The sequence below is a fragment of the Abramis brama genome, assembly GCF_963993115.1.
Source record: "Abramis brama genome assembly, chromosome: 6".
Classification (NCBI taxonomy): Eukaryota; Metazoa; Chordata; class Actinopteri; order Cypriniformes; family Leuciscidae; genus Abramis; species Abramis brama.
In genome coordinates, this window is record NC_139968.1 from 43,579,741 (window position 1) to 43,600,278 (window position 20,538).

Sequence of the window (20,538 nt, forward strand, 5' to 3'; positions counted from 1 at the left end):
TGCTTGTGGGACACACTTCAGTGTTCAATAAAATTCATGAGTATGGACGTCATGGAATAGTTTTCCCAAAGAAAAAGAACATCCAGAGACTGTCTGGATATGAAACTTCTGTTAATATGTGTAATTGGTGCCTTAGATGTGTGTGTGATTTTGTCTTTCACCACTCGCATTTGTATATATTTTAAATGATAAGGTCAGTTTTTTATTTATTTTATTTTTTATTTTTTGTTATGGTTTATTTATTTTCAAGTTGTAAGTTCACGGATTACCAATAGTTTGACAGCTTTTGTGAGTTTCAAATGGAACAAAATAAACACCGAAACATTTTAGAAAATGTGCAGTTATTTTTTTTTTAAATAAAACTTGTACGTCAGAAAATATAAAGATGAAAATAAAAGTAAAAGTTTGTAAAGTATGTGTACAAATTGATAAATACTCTTGAAATTGTGATATTTTAGCCTCTAATTTCTATATATTTTTTTAAATACTAGTTTATATCTTGCATTTGAATGCAAAATTGCAAAAGTATTCTATTTAGGAAATATTTATTTATTTTATTGCTTTATATCTCACAATTTAGACTTTTTGTCTCAGTATCCCGAGATAAAAAAAAGAAACATGAATTTATATTTGTAATCACTAATATACAGAAGTTTCATAGAGGCTCATTTCTTCATTTGTTTGCTGCTAAGTCACTGATTTTCTCATTAGAGTATATTGACATTTAAGTTAGTTTCTATAAGCAGAGCCGGACAGTAACTGAGTACATTTACTTGAGTAAAGTACTTAAGTACAATTTTGAGGGATCTGTACTTTCCTCGAGTATCATTTTTGGGGAGTAGCCTACTCATGACTTTACTCAAGTACATTTTTGGGGAGTACCCATGACTTTACTCAAGTACATTTGAGAGGCAAATATTGTACTCTTTACTCCACTACATTTCTATCCATAACTGTGAGTACCCGTTACTACTTCTAAAAAAAAAAAAAAAAAAGGAAAAAAGAAACATCTCGGAAACCCTCAATTTGTTGTTTCCCTCTCAAATGTGATTGGATTGTGCAGGCGCCACTGATTGGGACAGCCTATCAGCAATCACCTTCAGCTTTCCGCCAAAGTCAACTCCATGGTCAGATTTAGATAAGAGACGAAACCATGGACGAAACAATGGATGAAGACGCAGCAGGTCCATCCCGGGAGCAATATTTTTTTTCCCAGGATGGTAGGGGAAGACTCATGAATATTCATTAGGGAAGTCATCCCTGATTGGTCTTAACCCCAGTGACGGGTAGGTTTAGGGGCGGGGTTATGGAGGTCATAAGACCCCCAGTGATGGGTAGGTTTAGGGGTGGGGTTAGGGGTAGGTCATCAGACCAATCAGGGATGACTTCCCTAATGAATATTCATGAGTCTTCCCCTACCATCCTGGGAAAAAAAATATTGCATCCCGGGAATGTGCCAACCCGTGGCCCCACCTCGCCAGACTATTTCAATTTTCTGAACAAGTTAATGATAGTTTTCGCTTAAAGTGTTTGCTGTGTTTACCAATGTAAGCACTGTGGCAGTAGTAATGCAATATTTAGAAAATGTACTCTTGTACTCTTGATACTCAAGTACTTTTAAAAACAAGTACTTTAGTACTTTTACTTAAGTAGACATCTGACTGTAGTACTTTTACTTGTACTTGAGTAAAATTTAGCAAGGGGTATCTGTACTTTTACTCAAGTAATGAAGCTGTGTACTCTGTCTGCCTCTGTCTACAAGTATGTGTTCTTGTATGTGAGTTCTTTATTATCAGTCTTATCTTTTGACAGGAACTGTTGTCCACACCAATAAATGCGGTATGTCTTTTCAGAATACACCACGGCACGATTGTATTGTATATATATATATATGCGTGCATAGTAGTAGGTATAGTATACTATAGTGATTGTGAAGTATCACAGCAGTAGTGATTGTGAAGTATCAAGGTCCCGTCCATTGACTCAATTTGTCAATCATGAAGCCACGCCCTATTTTATAGCATCAAATTACTAACTAAAACCAAACTTATAAGAAAAAAACATTGTGATAAGAGCTACCTAAAATGACAGAAACCATCTTTGAAAAAACATTTGAAGTGTAATTTTATTTTTTAGTTTGGCTAATTTGCAGCCAGCCACCTCTCTTCTTTCTTCTTCTGGTTGCTGTTCGTGTGAAGAAAAAAAAGGCCTTTTAAGACCTTTTCCCTGTTGCGCAGCCCTCAAGTTACAACCAGCCCTTTCGTAACTTTCTTGACCATAACCGAGTCAGACTAACATCACAAGTTTGCCATCTCTTCATTCAACCCGGAAGAACTGTTCAACAGCTAAGGCATTGCAAGTACATCCTACATTAAACAGAGGTATATTATAAGCTGTAGACCTCTTGTTCTGGTGTTCAGGTGGTTTACTGACTGTTATGTGAGGCTCCGGTCTGCCTCGCTGTCTTGCTGCCGTGTGGTGAGTCTGTAAGCTCCATATAGCTTTGCATCTATCACTCCTTCTTGCTTATATCGCTAAATATATCGTACTCATCAACCAGAAATCTGATATTATCTAATTTTGTCTGTCACATTGATCTGACTTCGCTAGCTTTGATCTAAATCATAATCGCTAGCCCAGTGGTCTCAAACTCAATTCCTGGAGGGCCACAGCTCTGCACAGTTTAGCTCCAACCAGCTCCAACTCACACCTGCTAGGAAGTTTCTAGTAATCCCGAAGACCTTGATTAGTTGGATCAGGTGTGTTTGATTAGGGTTGGAGCAAAATTGTGCAGAGCTGTGGCCCTCCAGGAATTGAGTTTGAGATCACTGCGCTAGCCTGTTAATCTGCCATGCCTGTTTGCCGTCTTTTTTCTCTCTCGCGCCTTTTTCGAGTTCATCAAACAACTGTGGTGAATAGGATCAGTCAACAAACATGGTGAGTCATGTATTCTCCTGTTATTGTCACTTGCACTGCGTGTCACTTGTATAGTATAGCCTTCTCTGTCAGCGCCAAGTGCTTTACATATGATACATGTATTTATTATTATTATTATTATTATTATTATTATTATTATTATTATTATTATTATTATTATTATAAATGCAGGGAGATAGTCAGGCTGTCTGAGAATATTTCAGAACTAGAGACACACATCCAAACTTTAATCGAGGATAGCAAGAGTGCAAGGGCTTTCGATACTGCTTTGGATGTGACTAGCTTATGGCGCGTTTCCACCGAGCGGTACGGTACGGTACGGTACGGGTCGGTACCCTTTTATTTGCGTTTCCACTGCCAAAAGTTGAGAATGGTACCAAAAAGCCGAACCGTACCGTACCACTTTTTGGGTACCCTTCCGTTGGGGTACCTAGCACAGTGGTACGGTACTAAAAGGTGGAGCTAGACTCACTGCAGGACGTTGATTGGTTGACAGAGAATCGTCACTTGCGCGTGCTACGAGGGGAATGACAACATAAGAAGCGCCATTTTTTTATATACAGTTTAATATAATATACTGTTACTGTGTCACGAAATGTAATTTTAAGAGTTTTTCAGGCGAGAATGTAGTTGTTTAAAGCTCTAATCTGTGGTTTATTTATAAAGATGATTTGTTTTTCCCCGGTTGTGAGATCCATGCGATCAGCGGGCGCTCGGCGCTCATGTTTCCCGGCTGGATGAGCCTTTCCTCGGCTAAGTTAGTTCTTCTGACGTTCGCCGATGACTCCGACGGTAGTGGTTAAACATGAGATATAATTCGTCTTGTGTAGACCTAACGGGCGATCTTTGGTCTCGTGAATATATAATTCGTTCCCTGTCAATCGTTTTGACTGAGGGCTAAGTTTAGTTTCATATTATAGGCTATTTGTATTTAACTTTACTGTTGTAATGTTAGACTAGCGCAGCATTTGGACATTTGACTGAATTGTTTGCTTTATTTCTTATTGTATAGCTTCTTGTACCTTTTACTTAAACTTTTATATTGGCTATTATTGATAAAACTGAAATTTTACAAAAAGAAATATGGTTTCTTGTCATTTTCTTATTACAAGATTATCACTGATGTTTATTGCAACATTTGTACAAATGCATATATTGCCTGTAATGTGTAATTTTTTTTATTATTTAAACGAAAAGAGGTAACGTTAGGGTTGTGTTTTAAATCGTTTTGTTATAAATAGAATAACGTATAACGTGCAGTGAATAATCAATATGCGTTGCGCATGAACCACATTTGTGTCCCTATAATGTTTAATTTATTTAAATGAAAACGAAAAGAGGCAGAGTAGTGTTTTATAACATATTTCGTTTTATTGTTGCTTAAATTTGTACATACAGAGTAACAGAGATAACCGGAGTAGCAGAGCGAGCTGAGTGACGCTTTTAAGAACGCGCTGTACCATGTGCATGTAGGAGTGAGTCGCACATGGCAAGTACAAACTTTGCGTACTTAATATTGAGAAAAGCCTAATGTCGGCGCTTGTCTTCTTGTGACAAACATGTCGAGGAGCAAGAACAAGATCTGCTGTATGTCATCCATTGTAGTTTACTATGTTCTTCTTCGCGCGAAAATTACGTCGATCGAAACACCACGCCTATCAAGTAAGGGTACTGTTGGCAGTGGAAACGCTAGCCAGATCATGGTTAACAGACCCGAACCGTACCGTACTGTACCGTACCGTACTGTACTGCTCAGTGGAAACGAGCCATTAGTGAACTCTGTACATTGTTCGGTTCCGGCTGTAGAGCCCGTGCAGCAGGGCAACTGGGTGACCGTGAGACGCTGTAGTCGCGGGACAAAACACAGCTCTTCCGTTCTGATTACCATACAAATAGATTCTCCCCTCTCAGTGAAACACCCACTGAGAATCCTGTTGATTGTGTCCTAGTAATTGGTGATTCGATCACACGGAACGTGAAAATAGAGACACCAGCCACCATAGTCACATGTTTGCCGGGAGCCAGAGCACCTGACATCAAAGCAAATTTAAAAGTGCTGGCTAATGCTAATCGTAAATTCTCTAAGATCATTATTCACGGCGGCACTAATGATGTTCGACTCGTCCAGTCGGAGATCACAAAAATTAACATTAAAGAGGTGTGTGAACTCGCAAGTACGATGTCAGGCACTGTAATTTGCTCTGGCCCCCTTCCTGTTCGCAGGAGTGATGAGATAGTCAGTAGATTGTGTTCACTCAATGGCTGGTTGTCTAAGTGGTGTCTGCAAAATAATATAGGGTTCATAGACAATTGGAAAAGTTTTTGGGGCAGACCTGACCTGTTGAAAAGAGATGGTATTCATCCCTCCTGGGATGGTGCTGCTCTTCTCTCTAGTAATATGGCACATAGTCTTAGAGCTCAAACATGACAATCTGGGGCTCAGGTCAGGAAGCAGACAGACTGGCTAAACCGACCGTCTGCTAGCGGCCTCGCGTCACCAAGGTCAGATAAATCCCATCACATATAGCCTCTTTCACCTAGATATCATCATATAGAGACTGTGTCTGTTCCCCGAATTAGGACATACAAAAAACTTCCAAACTTATCTAAGGGTAGAAATTTGATTGATGTTCAACAAATAAAAAACTATAATGCAGATGAGCAAATGATAAAGCTTGGGTTGCTGAATATTCGATCCCTTACTTCAAAAGCACTCATTGTTAATGATATGATTACTGACTATAATCTAGATGTGCTGTGTTTGACAGAAACCTGGCTAAAACCAGACAATTACATTACTTTAAATGAGTCCACCCCGCAAGATTACTGTTATAAACACGAAGCTCGTTTAAAAGGAAAAGTAGACAATTACTGAATTGCTGGGGTATTGCTGTAATTTATAGCAAAATCTTCAGTATTACTCAGAAGTCTTGTTTCAAATATAATAATTTTGAAGTGATGGTGCTTTCTGTAACGTTATCTAGTGTAAATGGTAAATCACATTTGAGATTTGTGCTGGCTACTGTATACAGGGCACCAGGGCACCATACAGACTTTATCAAATAATTTGCTGACTTTCTATCAGAGTTAGTACTGGCTGCAGATAAAGTCATAATTGTTGGTGATTTTAATATCCATGTGGATAACGAAAAAGATGCATTGGGATTGGCATTTAAAGACATTCTGAACTCTACTGGAGTTAGACAACACGTGTCAGGACCCACTCATTGTCGTAATCATACTCTAGATCTAATATTATCACACAGTATAGATGTTGATGCCGTTGAAATTCTGCAGCAGAGCGATGACATCTCAGATCATTATCTAGTCTCGTGTAAACTTCATTTAGCCAAGGCTGCAAAGCTGACTCCGTGTTACAAATATGTTAGACCTATCACTTCTGCCACTAAAGATTGCTTTATTAATAATCTTCCTGATCAGTTTCATCATCTCAGCATCCCAGATAGCTTAGAAGAACTCGATATTGCAACAGAAACGTTTAACTCTCTCTTTTCCAGCACTTTAGACACAGTTGCTCCTTTGCGCTTAAAGACGATTAAAGAAAATAGTCCAACGCCGTGGTACAACGAGCACACTCGGGCCCTTAAGAGAGCAGCCAGAAAAATGGAGCGCAACTGGAAGAAAACAAAAAGAAGTTTTTCGCATTTCGTGGAAAGAGAGCTTGATTGTTTATTTATTTATTTATTTATTGCACAAGTCATACATAGGTTTTTATTCATTAGCTAAATTAACCAAAAATAAAACTTCACATTTTTACAAACAGCACAGCAGTAATGACTTTATGAACTTCTTCACTTACAAGATTGATAATATTTGATATAAAATTATAACTATGCAACCGTCTACTACAGTTTTGCATCAGACAGTGCATTGTATTAGCCTGGATGCCAGCCAAACTTAGCCCCGCCCACAACATTTTTAGGTCGGGAAGTTCGGTCTGGACTCGATCCGTTGAGGAGCTATTATGCCCGAACAAAAATTGTTCGACCAATCAGATTGTCAGGGCGGGCTTTATACGATGATGGACAGATGAGCAACGTAATCATCTACGTCACCAACGAGCGCTTGGGTTGAATTCGTTTACAACAAAGATGACTGCCGCTGGAGAATTGAGATTTCACGAGTTCACACTTACAAATTAGTCAGATAGAATAAATGCATATTTGGCGTGCTGTCCGAGGAGAGGCTCCGGGCTCGGTATTCGGCCCGAACCGAGTGGAGGGATGCTGAAAACTGTCAAGGAATGTTAGGTGAGTTGACAGAGTGAATATATATGCTTCCTCTCATGCTGATAGTGTAGACGGTTATTGTTTGATGACGAGTTGATTGGATTGATTGTTTGAACGTGCTCCTCCCGAACTTTGTTAATAAAACATCATGTGTAGATTCCGCCATCGCATCTGTTATAGAAGATATCGACCGCGATCAAGGCATTTGTCGATCGGAAACATGAATGAAGAACATACGTCACTTACTCCGTTGCTCTGATTGGTTGTAGGTCTATCCAATTGAGTGCAGAGGCATTTTCCTTCCTGGTTCGGTTGAAACACGCCCCATAATCACAGCCCAATGGAGCAGATCAGACTCACATTCTGACTAGAATCTGAGTATGACGACGTCAGGCTAGCATTGTAGTGTCCCTGACGAAAAATTCCATTCATTCATTGCTATAGAAGAGGAAGAATTGTCTAAACTTGTTAAATCATCTAAATCAACAACATGTATGTTAGACTTAATCATTTGGTGTCTATCAGCCAGTTTAAAACACTTATGCATGCACTAGAAAAAGATTTAGTGATTTGCAAATGCTTCTAGAATTATACGTTTAATGATATCTCATTGTATTTTGAGATCACAATAGACGTGAAGGACTATAATGCGTTAAGAGCTCCCTCAAGTATTGGGGAGCTAAACCATTTAGTGCTTTGTAAATAATCAGCAATATTTTAAAATTAACTCGATGTTTAATAGGGAGCCAATGCAGTGTTGACCGTGTCGACAAAAAAGGTGCAAAACCACAACAGATTAAGCAGTGAAGGTTATGTTGTGGCATGAGCAAATCAAGCTGTCTATTAAAACATGGGTTTATCAGGGATGTGCACATGCAAAAGAGAAATTACCAATTGTATGTCTGGAAAAACACGCTTACTGAGCAAAGCGACGACAACTAGTGAGTAAAAGCTAAACTTGAGACACTTTATCTAGAGCATCAGTGAGGTCAGTTCTGCACAGTCGGCATCTTCCTTTAGTAACCACTTCTTCCTGTAGACTCACATGTGGTGAAGACAAGAGTTTTTACAGCGCTCTTCGACGACTGCACATAAAGAAGTGTGTGTCCAATACAAGGATTTTTGTCCATAATGAAGTTCATCATTTTCTTCCTCTGCGTACCTTTGGTTTACTCAGGTGAGATTAATTTCATAAAGTCATTTAAACAATGAATTCTCTGTCATGCAAGGCCTTCAGCTACTCCGTGTGTTGAACTCAGAGTTACTTTAGTTTTGTTATAGGTTTATGATTATTTTGAATTGGCTTTTATTTTTAGTAGCTTTTAAAAAAAATACTTTTAGTTTTTTAGTTTTCTGTGAAAGGTAGGGTAGGCAATTTCGGAGAGGCTAGCAATAGCGAGTTAGCTTTGAAAACATTAGATCTCACCCTCCCTTCAGTGCGCCTCAAAAGCCACGCTTCCTTCAAAACACATGAAGATGTACAGCAATGAGCAGAGTCTGCAAACCTCCACGAGAGACGGCGTTAAACTGCCTCATGTCTCAAAGCACATAACTTTACAATAATGAACGTTACGGAGCTCTACTGTTGCCATTGAAGCACATATCATAAATAAAGTCTGACGACATGAACAGCTCGGTTTGCCATCTTGTAATTACAGTTACGACATGGCGTGAGCGCAGCATCAGCTAGTTGTTTTGGTTCAGGAGGAACTATAAAAGACGGCTGCTGTTCGTTTGCGACGTCTGTCTACAACTCCGCATAGCCTTACGATATGCGCGGATGTATGGAAATGCAAACGTTGACAGGCAGGAAGGACACTGTATCGTATCCGGATTGAATGCAATGATTGAACAAACATTTTTTGGTCATGAGACTTGCACAAAAGATGTATGTAAATGTTTACAATTGAGACCACTCCTATTATTAGTTTCAACCAGAATAACAAAAAGTGTTTATAAAAAACTAATTAATAATTTTAATGCTTCAACTTAAACTTATTTCCGTTTATTGCCAAGGCAACATGTTTATTTTTTTCAAGTTTTTCAACTAAAATTTACATTTTTATTTATTATTAATTGTATTTTATTTCAGCTTCATTGCAGTCAACAGAAATGCTTTTAATAGTTAGTTTTTGAACTGACAGAAAATCACGAGTTGTTTTTAATCTGATGTGTAAAATTTTCTTCAACATCTTTTATAATATCCAAGCTAATAAAAGTAGTTTTAGGGCCCTATCATACACGCGGTGCAATGCAGCGCCAAGCAAGTGTGTTTTGCTGGTTTCAGCCCGACGCAGTTTTCATTTTCACGTCCTGCACCACGTTGTTTAAAGGAACCGTATGTAAGAAATGTATTTCAATTAATCATAAAATGGCCCTGATATGTCACTAGACATTAAGAAATCATGTTAATTTCAAATACTTATATCACTGACAGTAGTCCGGCTAGGATATTGTCATTTAAAAGTGAAGTTGCAGCCCTCAACTGATGTTGATGTTGATGATGTTTTGGCCTGATGCTCCACCCTCCACCTATCTACTAATCACAAAGTCAGTAGCGTTTCAGCATCCGGGTTGCCAGCTCTGCTCTAGTTACCACAGCTGCAGCTATAAACGTGTCGGATAAAAAATGTCTAACGTTACGAAACCTAAAAGACTTTGTTATGAATCCGAAATACGTCGTGACAAAGTCTGAAATAAAACAAGGATTTGTATAGGAGATGCAAGTTAGACTAACAGTCTAACAATGTACTGTCACATACGAGCGTACATCTTTACGATTATATTTGGCTAATCGCCATTAGTAAATTTTTGCGATACATAATTACTTCGCAAAACATCTCTCATGAAGCATAAACATAATTAACAGAAAAAAAACTTACTGTGTAGGACTCGTCACTTGCCATTGGAAGCTCCTTGTAGCAGCCTACGTTCCTGCTGGATCCTGCAGCCTTACTGGCAACTTCGAGTCGGGGGGAGGGGGAGGGGATACACCGCTCTACAGTAATTTGAAAGTGATTGCAGTACCAGTTTTGGCCACAATCTTACATAAGGTTCCTTTTAATAGCAAATGCATCTGTGCCCCATGGGCTGCTGGTCTGAAAACGAGTGTGTTCAGGGGCATTGTTGGCGCGTTGCTATTTTGAGGAACTGAAATAGACTGAGCCGTAGACCAAATGAAACCTGCTCTAAAGTCAATGGCGCAATATTTATTTATTTTTTGTTATGAAACTTGTTGCGCGTTAGTAATGTGCGCCTGTAGGCGCGTCCATCACGCGTGAACACTGCTTATTACACACACAGGGACGCACAGCAGCACACAAACATGCCAAATATTAAAAATAAAAAGGATTACAATATAAAAGATTAATATTGTGTACATAAAGATATGGTGGAATCCGACTTGTCCTGTAGATGGTCTGCTTGAGTGCTTTAACCTCTCTCTCACACACACACACACACACACACACTAGCAGATCGTTTCCTCTCTGGAGACGCGTTCAGTTTTTACGATGCAAATTCCGTCATGTAAATAGCGAATCCGCCATGGCTCGTGCACAACTGGCTTTTAAAGGGAATGGGAGATGAGATTCTGGTTGGTTTATTGCACATTACGCCCAAAACACACCCATTACTCATTAAGAGAATAGGGACAAAACACACCCATTACTCATTAAGAGAATAGGGACAAAACACACCCATTACTCATTAAGAGAATAGGGACGACCCTTTTAGACCATGCGCCGGGATCGCCGACCATTTTTCCCATCGCTAAAATAATGTGTTTTGAACATTCAAGCATGGAAACCTATTCTAGTAGATAGTAATATTTACACTATTTATTATTCATTTTATTTGATTTCATTTTTTTTCAGTTAAAATAATTTTTTTAATAGTTTAAGTTGTTGAACTGACAGAAAATCATGAGATGTTTTTAATCTGATTCTTTTTTTTTCACTGAAATGTGCTAATACGTTTCCATATTTTCCAATGACGTCGATTTGTCTCATGCAGGCAGGTCTATTTACAAGGCAAAACTATGAGAATAGTCCTATAAGAATGAATAAAGTTGGTAATTAACCTGTTAAATGTCACTCCTGATCATGAATGTTTTGGAAAAAAGACCCTGGGCCCTATTTTAACGATCTAAAACGCAAGTAATTTTTGTTGGCGGATCTCGACGCAAATCTAAAATGTGTTGGTCTGAAGTAGCATCATTACTCATAGGTGTGGTTTGGGCGTAACGTGAAATAAACCAATCAGAGCGTCATCTCACATTCCCTTTAAGAGCAGGCGCGCTTGTTCCATGGCGGGTTGCTATTATAACGGCGGATTTGCCAGACGCACGCCGGCAGCGGTTCACAGCCGAGGAGACCGACGTTCTCGTCAGGGCCGTAAAACACAGAGAAGTGACATTGGGGATGGAGAAACCCACCCAAATTAGCTTCGGTTAAACAGGCGTATAATAATTTGGGTAAATGTGTAAGCTAGATTTATGACTATTTTTCACATCTTCATGGACACAACAATGATTCCCTTCGTGTGTTAATATTTTTCCTTGTAATAATGTATGCTGCTTCTGTGTAGATGAGAGAATCAAAGTGTATGAGCGTTGTGCACACGCTACATTATGGCCAAGCATGCACCCTTAAAATAGCATCTGAATAACGCGCCGCCGACTTTAGACTAGGTTTCTCCTGGTCTGTGACGGAATTGTTTTCTGAAACCGCAAAATAGCATCAGGGAACGTTTGCGCCGGAACACGCCGCCTCTTTTCGCTGAACCACCCCTGGGAGCGCAAGTTCATTCCCTATTTTACAGACGTGTGTCTGTGGAGGGAAAAGTCCGCTGTGCGTTGGGCGCAAAATAGGAATGAATAGGAATGAAACAATAATGGACAAATGGAGTCTTCAAACGCCTCAGATGTAAAGTTATTCGCTGTCAAAGTGACGCCAAAATGAATGGGAGTCAATGGGATGCTAACTGCAGGTGAAGTCAATAGCGGTGTACTCGTCAATAGTGTACAAAGTCGGTGTACAAAGTCAATAGCGCTGGGTGCAAGATAGGGCCCCAAAAGTGCAAATGCAAAATTAAATGCAAATTCACATCTGTACAGTAGAGGGCGCCGCTCAAACAAACCTTTCAGCTGCTGCTGTTTTGGATTGCAGAAGAATAGGAAGATAGGGCCCAGGCGGGAAGGAAGTCGACCGGAAGTTGAAGCCGGCCGCGTGCCACCATCTTGTAGCAGAACTTCACCTGCAGTTGGCATCCCATTGACTCCCATTCATTTTGGTGTCACTTTGACAGCGAATAACTTTACATCTGAGGCGTTTGAAGACTCCATTTGTCCATTATTTATTTCTAAAGAAACACGACAATGTATAAAATGCTCCATTACCTTGTAGCTTATGTTATGGCCCCGTAGAAGCAGTTTTTGTAAAAGTAGGCTAACGATTGCGTCATAACCACGCGACTCTCTGTCGCACAGTAGAGAGATTACCGTATGGACGGGAGGAGAAGCTCGCGGGCAATCGGGGGGACGTGGAGGCAAAATGACAATATAATTAATCAGAATACCTAGCAAAAGTTGCTCATGCTCATGGACAATTCCTACTCACACTCTCCGTGTCTGCAAGATTCGGAAGGGAATGATTCAGATTTCTCTTGGCACAGCTACTAGAAGACAGACGGGTTGCTCACGTGGTCTGTGTAATGCTTTGCTCGGTTTGAGTCTGCGCGTCAGGAAAGGAAGTGCTAAGAAATCGCTAAAAATGGGCTTCACTTGTCTCAATTGAGATCCAATGAGATGGCTCTGTCCACTTCTTATACTGTCTATGATAGGGCCCCTTTCTTATTTGAGTGTTTTTCTACACTCAAAAATATCTGTGCAAAAGTATTGATTTGAAATTAAAAGAAAAAAAGTGAATGACTCAAACAGTAATTTGATTTATGACATTGTATGTTGTGTTTGAAAGCTTTATGTCTTTGTGTTGTTTGTTCAGAGTTACACTGGTTTATCACCAAATACACTGAAATAAATGGAAAGACGACTGCAGGAATCCCAGAGATTTCTGCTGTAACGAAACTGGATGATCAACAGATCGATTATTATGACAGTAACATAAAGAAGATGATTCCCAAAAAAGACTGGATGAAGGAGTTTGCATCTACAGAACTGTGGAAGAAATACATTGAGATCAGAAAACATGTACAGCAGATCTACAAAATCAACATTCATGTTCTAATGGAGACATTCAATCAGTCACAGGGTGAGAGAAAAAACTTTATACTACATTTTTAAATGTGAAAGATTATCTTGTACATTAAAAAGAGCAGATGTTGTGGTATCCCCTTCTTTAGGTCTTCATACGTATCAGAGGATGTATGGCTGTGAATATGATGATCAGACTGGAGACTCACAAGGGTTTGATCAGTACGGTTATGATGGAGAGGACTTCATCTCACTGGACCTGAAGGAGAACAGATACATCTCACCTGTACAACAGGGAATACCCACAGTGGAGAAGTGGAATAATGACAGAGAACAGCTTATATCTCTGAAACAGTACTACAGTTATGAGTGTGTTGACTGGCTGAAACAGTTCTTGATGTTAAGGAAAGAGGCTGACAGGATAACAGGTGCCTTATTGTTTAGAAATTTACTTTTGTTCACCAAGTAGATTATTTATATATATATATATATATAGAGAGAGAGAGAGAGAGAGAGAGAGAGAGAGAGAGAGAGAGAGAGAGAGAGAGAGAGAGAGAGAGAGAGAGAGAGGAGTAGGGATGCACTGATACGATTTATCTGCATCATCAAATCATTTTCATTGAACATGGAATGAATCCATTTTTTACGAAGAAACATGAGATGGGAGGAGAGAAATATGTCAATGATCTTGAGCTCTCACCAAACTTTTGCATCTTTTTATATCGGCCTTTTTCATGCTGTTGCCGATTAGCCGATATTCTGATGGTTTTATATCGCTCAATATCGGCGGCTGATACATCAGTGCATCTCTAATAATTTTTGTCTCTGTTTTATCTCATTGGCTTCATTAAACCAAATATACTTTTATTCATACATTTACATGATCTGAAGTATTAAACTTTGTTCCTAATTTTTCTCAATCTTTTTCAGCTCCTGAAGTGTCTCTGTTACAGAAGTATCCCTCTTCTCCAGTAGAGTGTCATGCCACAGGTTTCTACCCATCAGGAGTGACTATTACCTGGATCAAAAATGGACAGGAGCACCATGAGGATGTGGATCTTGGAGATCTTCTGCCAAATGAGGACGAGACCTTCCAGAAGACATCTACCCTTCGTGTTTATCCAGACGAATGGAAGAACAACCAGTTCAGTTGTGAGGTGGAGCACCAGGGAAAAACCATCCGGAAAACTGACGATGAGATCAAGAGTAAGTACAGTAAGTTGTTAATAGTGCTGCATAGTGTTTTATGGTTATGTCTTTTTGATTAATAGTTTTCACCTGATTTTACACTCAGGTAGGCCTACCTTGTGGACAAAGCAAGACTTTCCTTCTGCCGCCAGTCATTTGACCAAGTATGTATGCACAGTTTCAAGTGTTTTTCCATAGAAAACCATGATAGAGAAAACCACGATAGCGTGTTGCTGCTCGCCTGTATATAGTATTCATCGTCAATAAGGTCTATATTCTGAATCTTTTAATATCACTGTTTTGGTACATTAAGGCACTTTATTTCTATATTTGATGTGATTTTCTATATTAAGTGTTTTCCCTGTTAGGTGTTTTAGAAATTACCGCTGTTTTTAGTGATTGAAAACCAGGTTCTGTACATGGATCACACGTGCACAAAACTTGCATTTTGTTCACATATTTTTGATTGAAAACTGACAGGCTTGTGCTGCAGTCCTGTGATTGTTTTGCCCTCCAGCGTATTTCTAGTCTTCTGAAATCATATGATAGTTTTGTTTGATGGACAGACCGTTAAGTTGTTATTCATTTGCAGAGCACTACATGCAAACAGGTTTGTTCTCATGGAAATAATGAGCCGACATTGGTGGATTAACTTAAACCTATTTCAGTCACTGTTGGTGCCAAGGCAACATTCATACATTTGGTTTGTTTTTAATCTAATATATATATATTTTTAATTTTATTTAACCTATATTTGAATAGTTTTTTTGTTGTTGTTTTTTTAAGGACCTACCCAAGAATACATGTACTTCTGTGTGTGATGGGAGTATTCATATTTGCACTGTAGTCCGTATGAAGCAAGTAAGTATATGTTTACATGTGTTTGCATCTGATCTTTCTCTGAACTGCTCCTATTTCTCAGTCTAGTGGCTTCATCAGCTGTAGGATGTTGGGAATGTACGGAGACCCTAAAGGGACATAGTGATGGGAAATCATATGGGAAGAATTATATGTCAATGCTTTTACATTCTCTCGCAAATGTTGAGGAAACGCAAAAGTTTTGCGAGAGAACGCAAAGTTTCTCTGGGGAACGCAAAAGTTTTGCGAGAGAACGTAAATTTTCTCTAGGAAACGCAAACGTTTTGAGAGAGAATGTAAATTTTCTCTGGCGAACGCAAAAATTTTGCAAGAGAACAAACTTTCTCATGGACACGCAAAACTTTTGTGAAAGAACACAATGTTTCTCTGGGAAACGCAAAAGTTTTGCGAGAGAATGTACATTTTCTCTGAGAAACGCACAAGTTTTGCGATAGAACGTAAATTTTCTCAGGGACACGCAAAACTTTTTTGAAAGAACACAATTTTTCTCTGGGGAACGCAAAAGTTTTGCGAGAGAATGTAAATTTTCTCTGGGGAACGCAAAAGTTTTGTGAGAGAACGTAAATTTTCTCTGAGGAACACAAAAGTTTTGCGAGAGAATGTAAATTTTCTCTGGGGAATGCAAAACTTTTGCGAGAGAACACAAAAATTCTCTGGAGAACACTGGCTTTTTTCCATCACAATTTCCCTTTAGGGACTCCGTATATACATTATTTGATGCAACTGACAATAGTTAACGAAAGTTCAGTGTAAGTTTTAAAAGTTATATTTTCAAAAATGGTCAAAGCCAAATGTTTGTCTTCAAGCTAAATTTCAGATAAAGAGATTTGCAGAACTTGCTGTTTTAATAATTTCAATGTATAATTCCATAAATTTGGGATTTGAATTGGTCATATGCTGCTTCAGTGGTCATACAAATCATGTAATTAAAAATGTCCTCATTTAATCTTTATGACATTACTTTGCAGAAACTAAAGTTTGAGCAGACGATCTGTCAAAATGAAAAGCAGAGCTACAGTGACAAAAATCTTGGAAGAGTTTCCTCCAATCGTCTGCACGATTGATTTCCAGCATGTGGGACCAAAACATGTTTTTATTTTAGATCAAGTTGTAACCACTGATTTCAAATAAAGGTTAACAGGCTTTTATGATTTTAATTGTTAAACAGTAAAATAAAAAAATTAAAGAACACTTGCTGTTCTTTTTTCCTTTTTTTTCCAATAACTAAATATAAAAGCCGACAAATTTAAAAATAAGAATGTTTTAATTTAATTTTTTAGTTTTAATATAATAATAATTTAAATACTAATTGTAGGTGCAACATCAGATGAATTTGTAAATGTAAATGGTGTTTTGTAAAGCAGGTGTATGGAGAAACACTCATTTTAATATAATTAGCTAACCTTGTATTTGTTACGTAAAAAAAAAAGTATTTTTTGTGCCTTAAATCTCTCAATATAGCCTTTTGTCTTAGTTTCCTGTGGAAAAACTAAACATAAATTTGTATTGTAATCACTAATTAACACAGGCGTCATACAGGCTCATATCTTAATTTCTTTGCTGCGAAGTCAATGATTTTCTCATTATATAAGTATAAAGGCATTCAAGTAAGTAAATACAAGTATGTGTTCAGTATGTAAGTTCTTTATTATTAGAAAGCGACAAGTCATGAGTTCCCAGAATGCACCATGACATTAATGTATTATGCATATTACTGTTTATGGGGTTGTATTGTTATTAGTGGAATGACCAGTCCTGAGTCTTTCCACTCATTTACAGTTGTATTTGCCTTTTACCCAGAAGGCTTTTAAACATCAAACCCGGACTGACATGATGGTAAGTTAAGTATGATGACAGTTATCATTTTTTGGTGCACTGTACCTTTAAATAATACTCCACACCACCTGATGCATTTGCTATCACCTTATAGATTGTGGCGAATATTCAGATATCATCTTTTTTTTAATGTGTCTGTTGGTTGTCACCAATATTGTGGTGTGTTTAGTAATAATTAACAATTATATATACACAGTATATTATTAAGCAACTACCTATAAAAAAAATATATATATATTTCTATAGCTGTTACATAAACATACTGTTATATCCGCAAGTGAGTAGCCTAGTTTAGTATTCACTTGAGAACAGAGCCGTTGTCTCTTATAAAGGTCTCCCTCCACCGCATCACTGTCTCTCAGAAAATTAAACAGTGTTTCAGATGACAAACCCCTAAATCGCGTAATTTTCCACCTCATGGGGCCGGGTGTGAGCGCCGCAGAAATATTGTTCTTGGTTATGAAAATGAAGAGATTCCAGCACGTAAGGCACTTTTTGGCTCACGAGACACACCGTGGCGCTTCAGGAGGAATATAAACAGGTTTTGCCGGCGTGTTTTGGCTCACCTTCTTTGCCCTCTTGTTTCAAACAGCGAGGGTCTTTCTGTCTCCTCGTCTTTCCTCCCAGCAGGTTTATTCCTCTCAGCGGGTTTATTCCTCTCTCTCGGAGGCCCGAGTGCTTGCAGCGGCCATTAGCTCGACGAGAGGTAGGGAAGATAAACGCGCGGGCAAGTAAACACAGACACACACACACACACACGCTCCCCACTGCTCGCCACGGGCCAAGAGTTCCTGAAGAACCCTGAAGATTTCCCAGACCAAATCACATCTTCAGTTTCTCTCATCTCGAGGTTCACATTGTCATCTCTGACCTCTAGAGAAGAACCACTTATGACACACGTGTTCTGCCTCAAACACTACAGTTTTAGGTGTTCAATTCGGTGTTATACCATTTACTGCACAGGTTTTAGATAGAAACTAGATATAATATGTAGATTTTTATCCCCGTCGCCATGGTGTTGCTATGCAATTGCTATGGTGTTCTATTTGGTTTCTTGGGTATTGTTACATAGGTGGTTGCTAGGATCTCTTCTATTGTGTGGTGTTGCTGTGCAGTTGGCAGTGTTATAATGGTCGCTAAGCGGTTACTAGGGTCATTGCTAGGGTGTAATTGCTACATTGTGGTTAGTATGTTGCTAGGGTGTTCTTAGTTGTCAAGGTGTTGCTATTCAGTTGCTAGGGTGTTAAAGTAGTTTTCTAAGGTGTTTGGCTTGTTGCCATAGAATAGCAATACATTCAATAGGGTTATGTGGCGTCTTCCAATCCAATCTGACTTCTGACCTGTAATGCTGCCTGGATCATAATCATACACTGTTCGCTCGTTGGCCAGAGGAGGACTGAGCGACTGAGCCTGGTTTCTCCCAAGGTTTTTTCTCCATTCTGACATCAGGTCTGATGGAGTTTTGGTTCCTTTGGTCATCTTTGTCGCCTTTTTTCACCTTGCCATTGGCTTTTGGCTTGCTTAGTTGTGGACGTTAAATTTAACGTTTAATTTAATATTCAACACTAATATTGATCTGTCTGCATTGACACTATTAAATGAGAACTGAACTGAGCTGGACGATGACATCAAGGTTTTCTCCAGACACACACACACACAGACACACACACACACACGCTCCCCGCTGCTCGCCACGGGCCAAGAGTTCCTGAAGAACCCTGAAGATTTCCCAGACCAAATCACATCTTTAGTTTCTCTCATCTCGAGGTTCACATTGTCATCTCTGACCTCTAGAGAAGAACCACTTATGACACACGTGTTCTGCCTCAAACACTACAGTTTTAGGTGTTCAATTCGGTGTTATACCATTTACTGCACAGGTTTTAGATAGAAACTAGATATAATATGTAGATTTTTATCCCCGTCGCCATGGTGTTGCTATGCAATTGCTATGGTGTTCTATTTGGTTTCTTGGGTATTGTTACATAGGTGGTTGCTAGGATCTCTTCTATTGTGTGGTGTTGCTGTGCAGTTGGCAGTGTTATAATGGTCGCTAAGCGGTTACTAGGGTCATTGCTAGGGTGTAATTGCTACATTGTGGTTAGTATGTTGCTAGGGTGTTCTTAGTTGTCAAGGTGTTGCTATTCAGTTGCTAGGGTGTTAAAGTAGTTTTCTAAGGTGTTTGGCTTGTTGCCATAGAATAGCAATACATTCAATAGGGTTATGTGGCGTCTTCCAATCCAATCTGACTTCTGACCTGTAATGCTGCCTGGATCATAATCATACACTGTTCGCTCGTTGGCCAGAGGAGGACTGAGCGACTGAGCCTGGTTTCTCCCAAGGTTTTTTCTCCATTCTGACATCAGGTCTGATGGAGTTTTGGTTCCTTTGGTCGTCTTTGTCGCCTTTTTTCACCTTGCCATTGGCTTTTGGCTTGCTTAGTTGTGGACGTTAAATTTAACGTTTAATTTAATATTCAACACTAATATTGATCTGTCTGCATTGACACTATTAAATGAGAACTGAACTGAGCTGGACGATGACATCAAGGTTTTCTCCAGAACAGCTATATATAAATGAACTAAATTAATAACTTTTTTACAACAAAAATGAAATATCACTGAAGTTACTTAAGCTGGAATGTGACGCTATTTTCTTCTGCAACTTTGTTGCATTACTTTCATGTTATCACTGTAAAGCTGCTTTGAAACAATCTGTATTGTAAAGCGCTAGTTTAGTAAATGTGACTTGACTTGAAATGTGACTGTCTGCAATATTTAGCATGATGCTGGTGCGTAGCGAGGGTCTTCTGTATTGTTGTTAAGGTGTTGCTATGCAATTGTTCTGTTTGGTTTCTAGGGTATTGTTACATAGTAGGTGATTGCTATGATCTTCCCTACTGTTAGGTTTTGCTATGCAGATGACAGTATTGATTGCTAGGCAATTACTAGGGTCGTTGTAATTGCTACTTTGCGCCTTGGGCATTGCTAGGGCCAACTGTATTGTTGTAGCGCATTTCTAAGGTGTTGCTATACAATTGCTATGGCGTTCTAATTGTTTTCTAGGCTATTATATTGGTGGTTGCTAGGGTTTTCTGTATTGATAGGTGTTGCCATGGAGTTGGCAGATGGCTGCTAGGATGTTAGCTATGTAATTTCTACATTGTGGCTAGGACATTGCTAGGGTGTTCTTAGTTGTCAGGGTATTTCTATGTAGTTGCTAGGGTTTTACAAGTAG

At 38.9% G+C, this 20,538-nt stretch overlaps 1 protein-coding gene across 1 annotated transcript; it reads left to right on the forward strand.

The window, feature by feature from the left end:
- Nucleotides 1-8,212: 8,212 nt before the first annotated feature.
- LOC311085288 (major histocompatibility complex class I-related gene protein-like) lies at nucleotides 8,213-16,634 on the forward strand. The gene is made up of 7 exons (XM_084117723.1): nucleotides 8,213-8,364; nucleotides 13,190-13,456; nucleotides 13,548-13,826; nucleotides 14,329-14,604; nucleotides 14,693-14,750; nucleotides 15,373-15,447; nucleotides 16,434-16,634. The coding sequence occupies exons 1-6, from the start codon at nucleotides 8,319-8,321 to the stop codon at nucleotides 15,431-15,433; spliced, it is 987 nt and encodes a 328-aa protein (XP_083973849.1). The 5' UTR covers nucleotides 8,213-8,318; the 3' UTR covers nucleotides 15,434-15,447; nucleotides 16,434-16,634.
- Nucleotides 16,635-20,538: the final 3,904 nt, after the last annotated feature.

Coding starts and splice junctions, on each gene's coding strand:
- LOC311085288 (XM_084117723.1), top strand. CDS start 8,319: ATGAAGTTCATCATTTTCTTCCTCTGCGTACCTTTGGTTTACTCAG. Junction 13,827..14,328: donor AGAGGCTGACAGGATAACAG/GTGCCTTATTGT, acceptor AATCTTTTTCAG/CTCCTGAAGTGTCTCTGTTA. Junction 14,605..14,692: donor AACTGACGATGAGATCAAGA/GTAAGTACAGTA, acceptor TTTTACACTCAG/GTAGGCCTACCTTGTGGACA.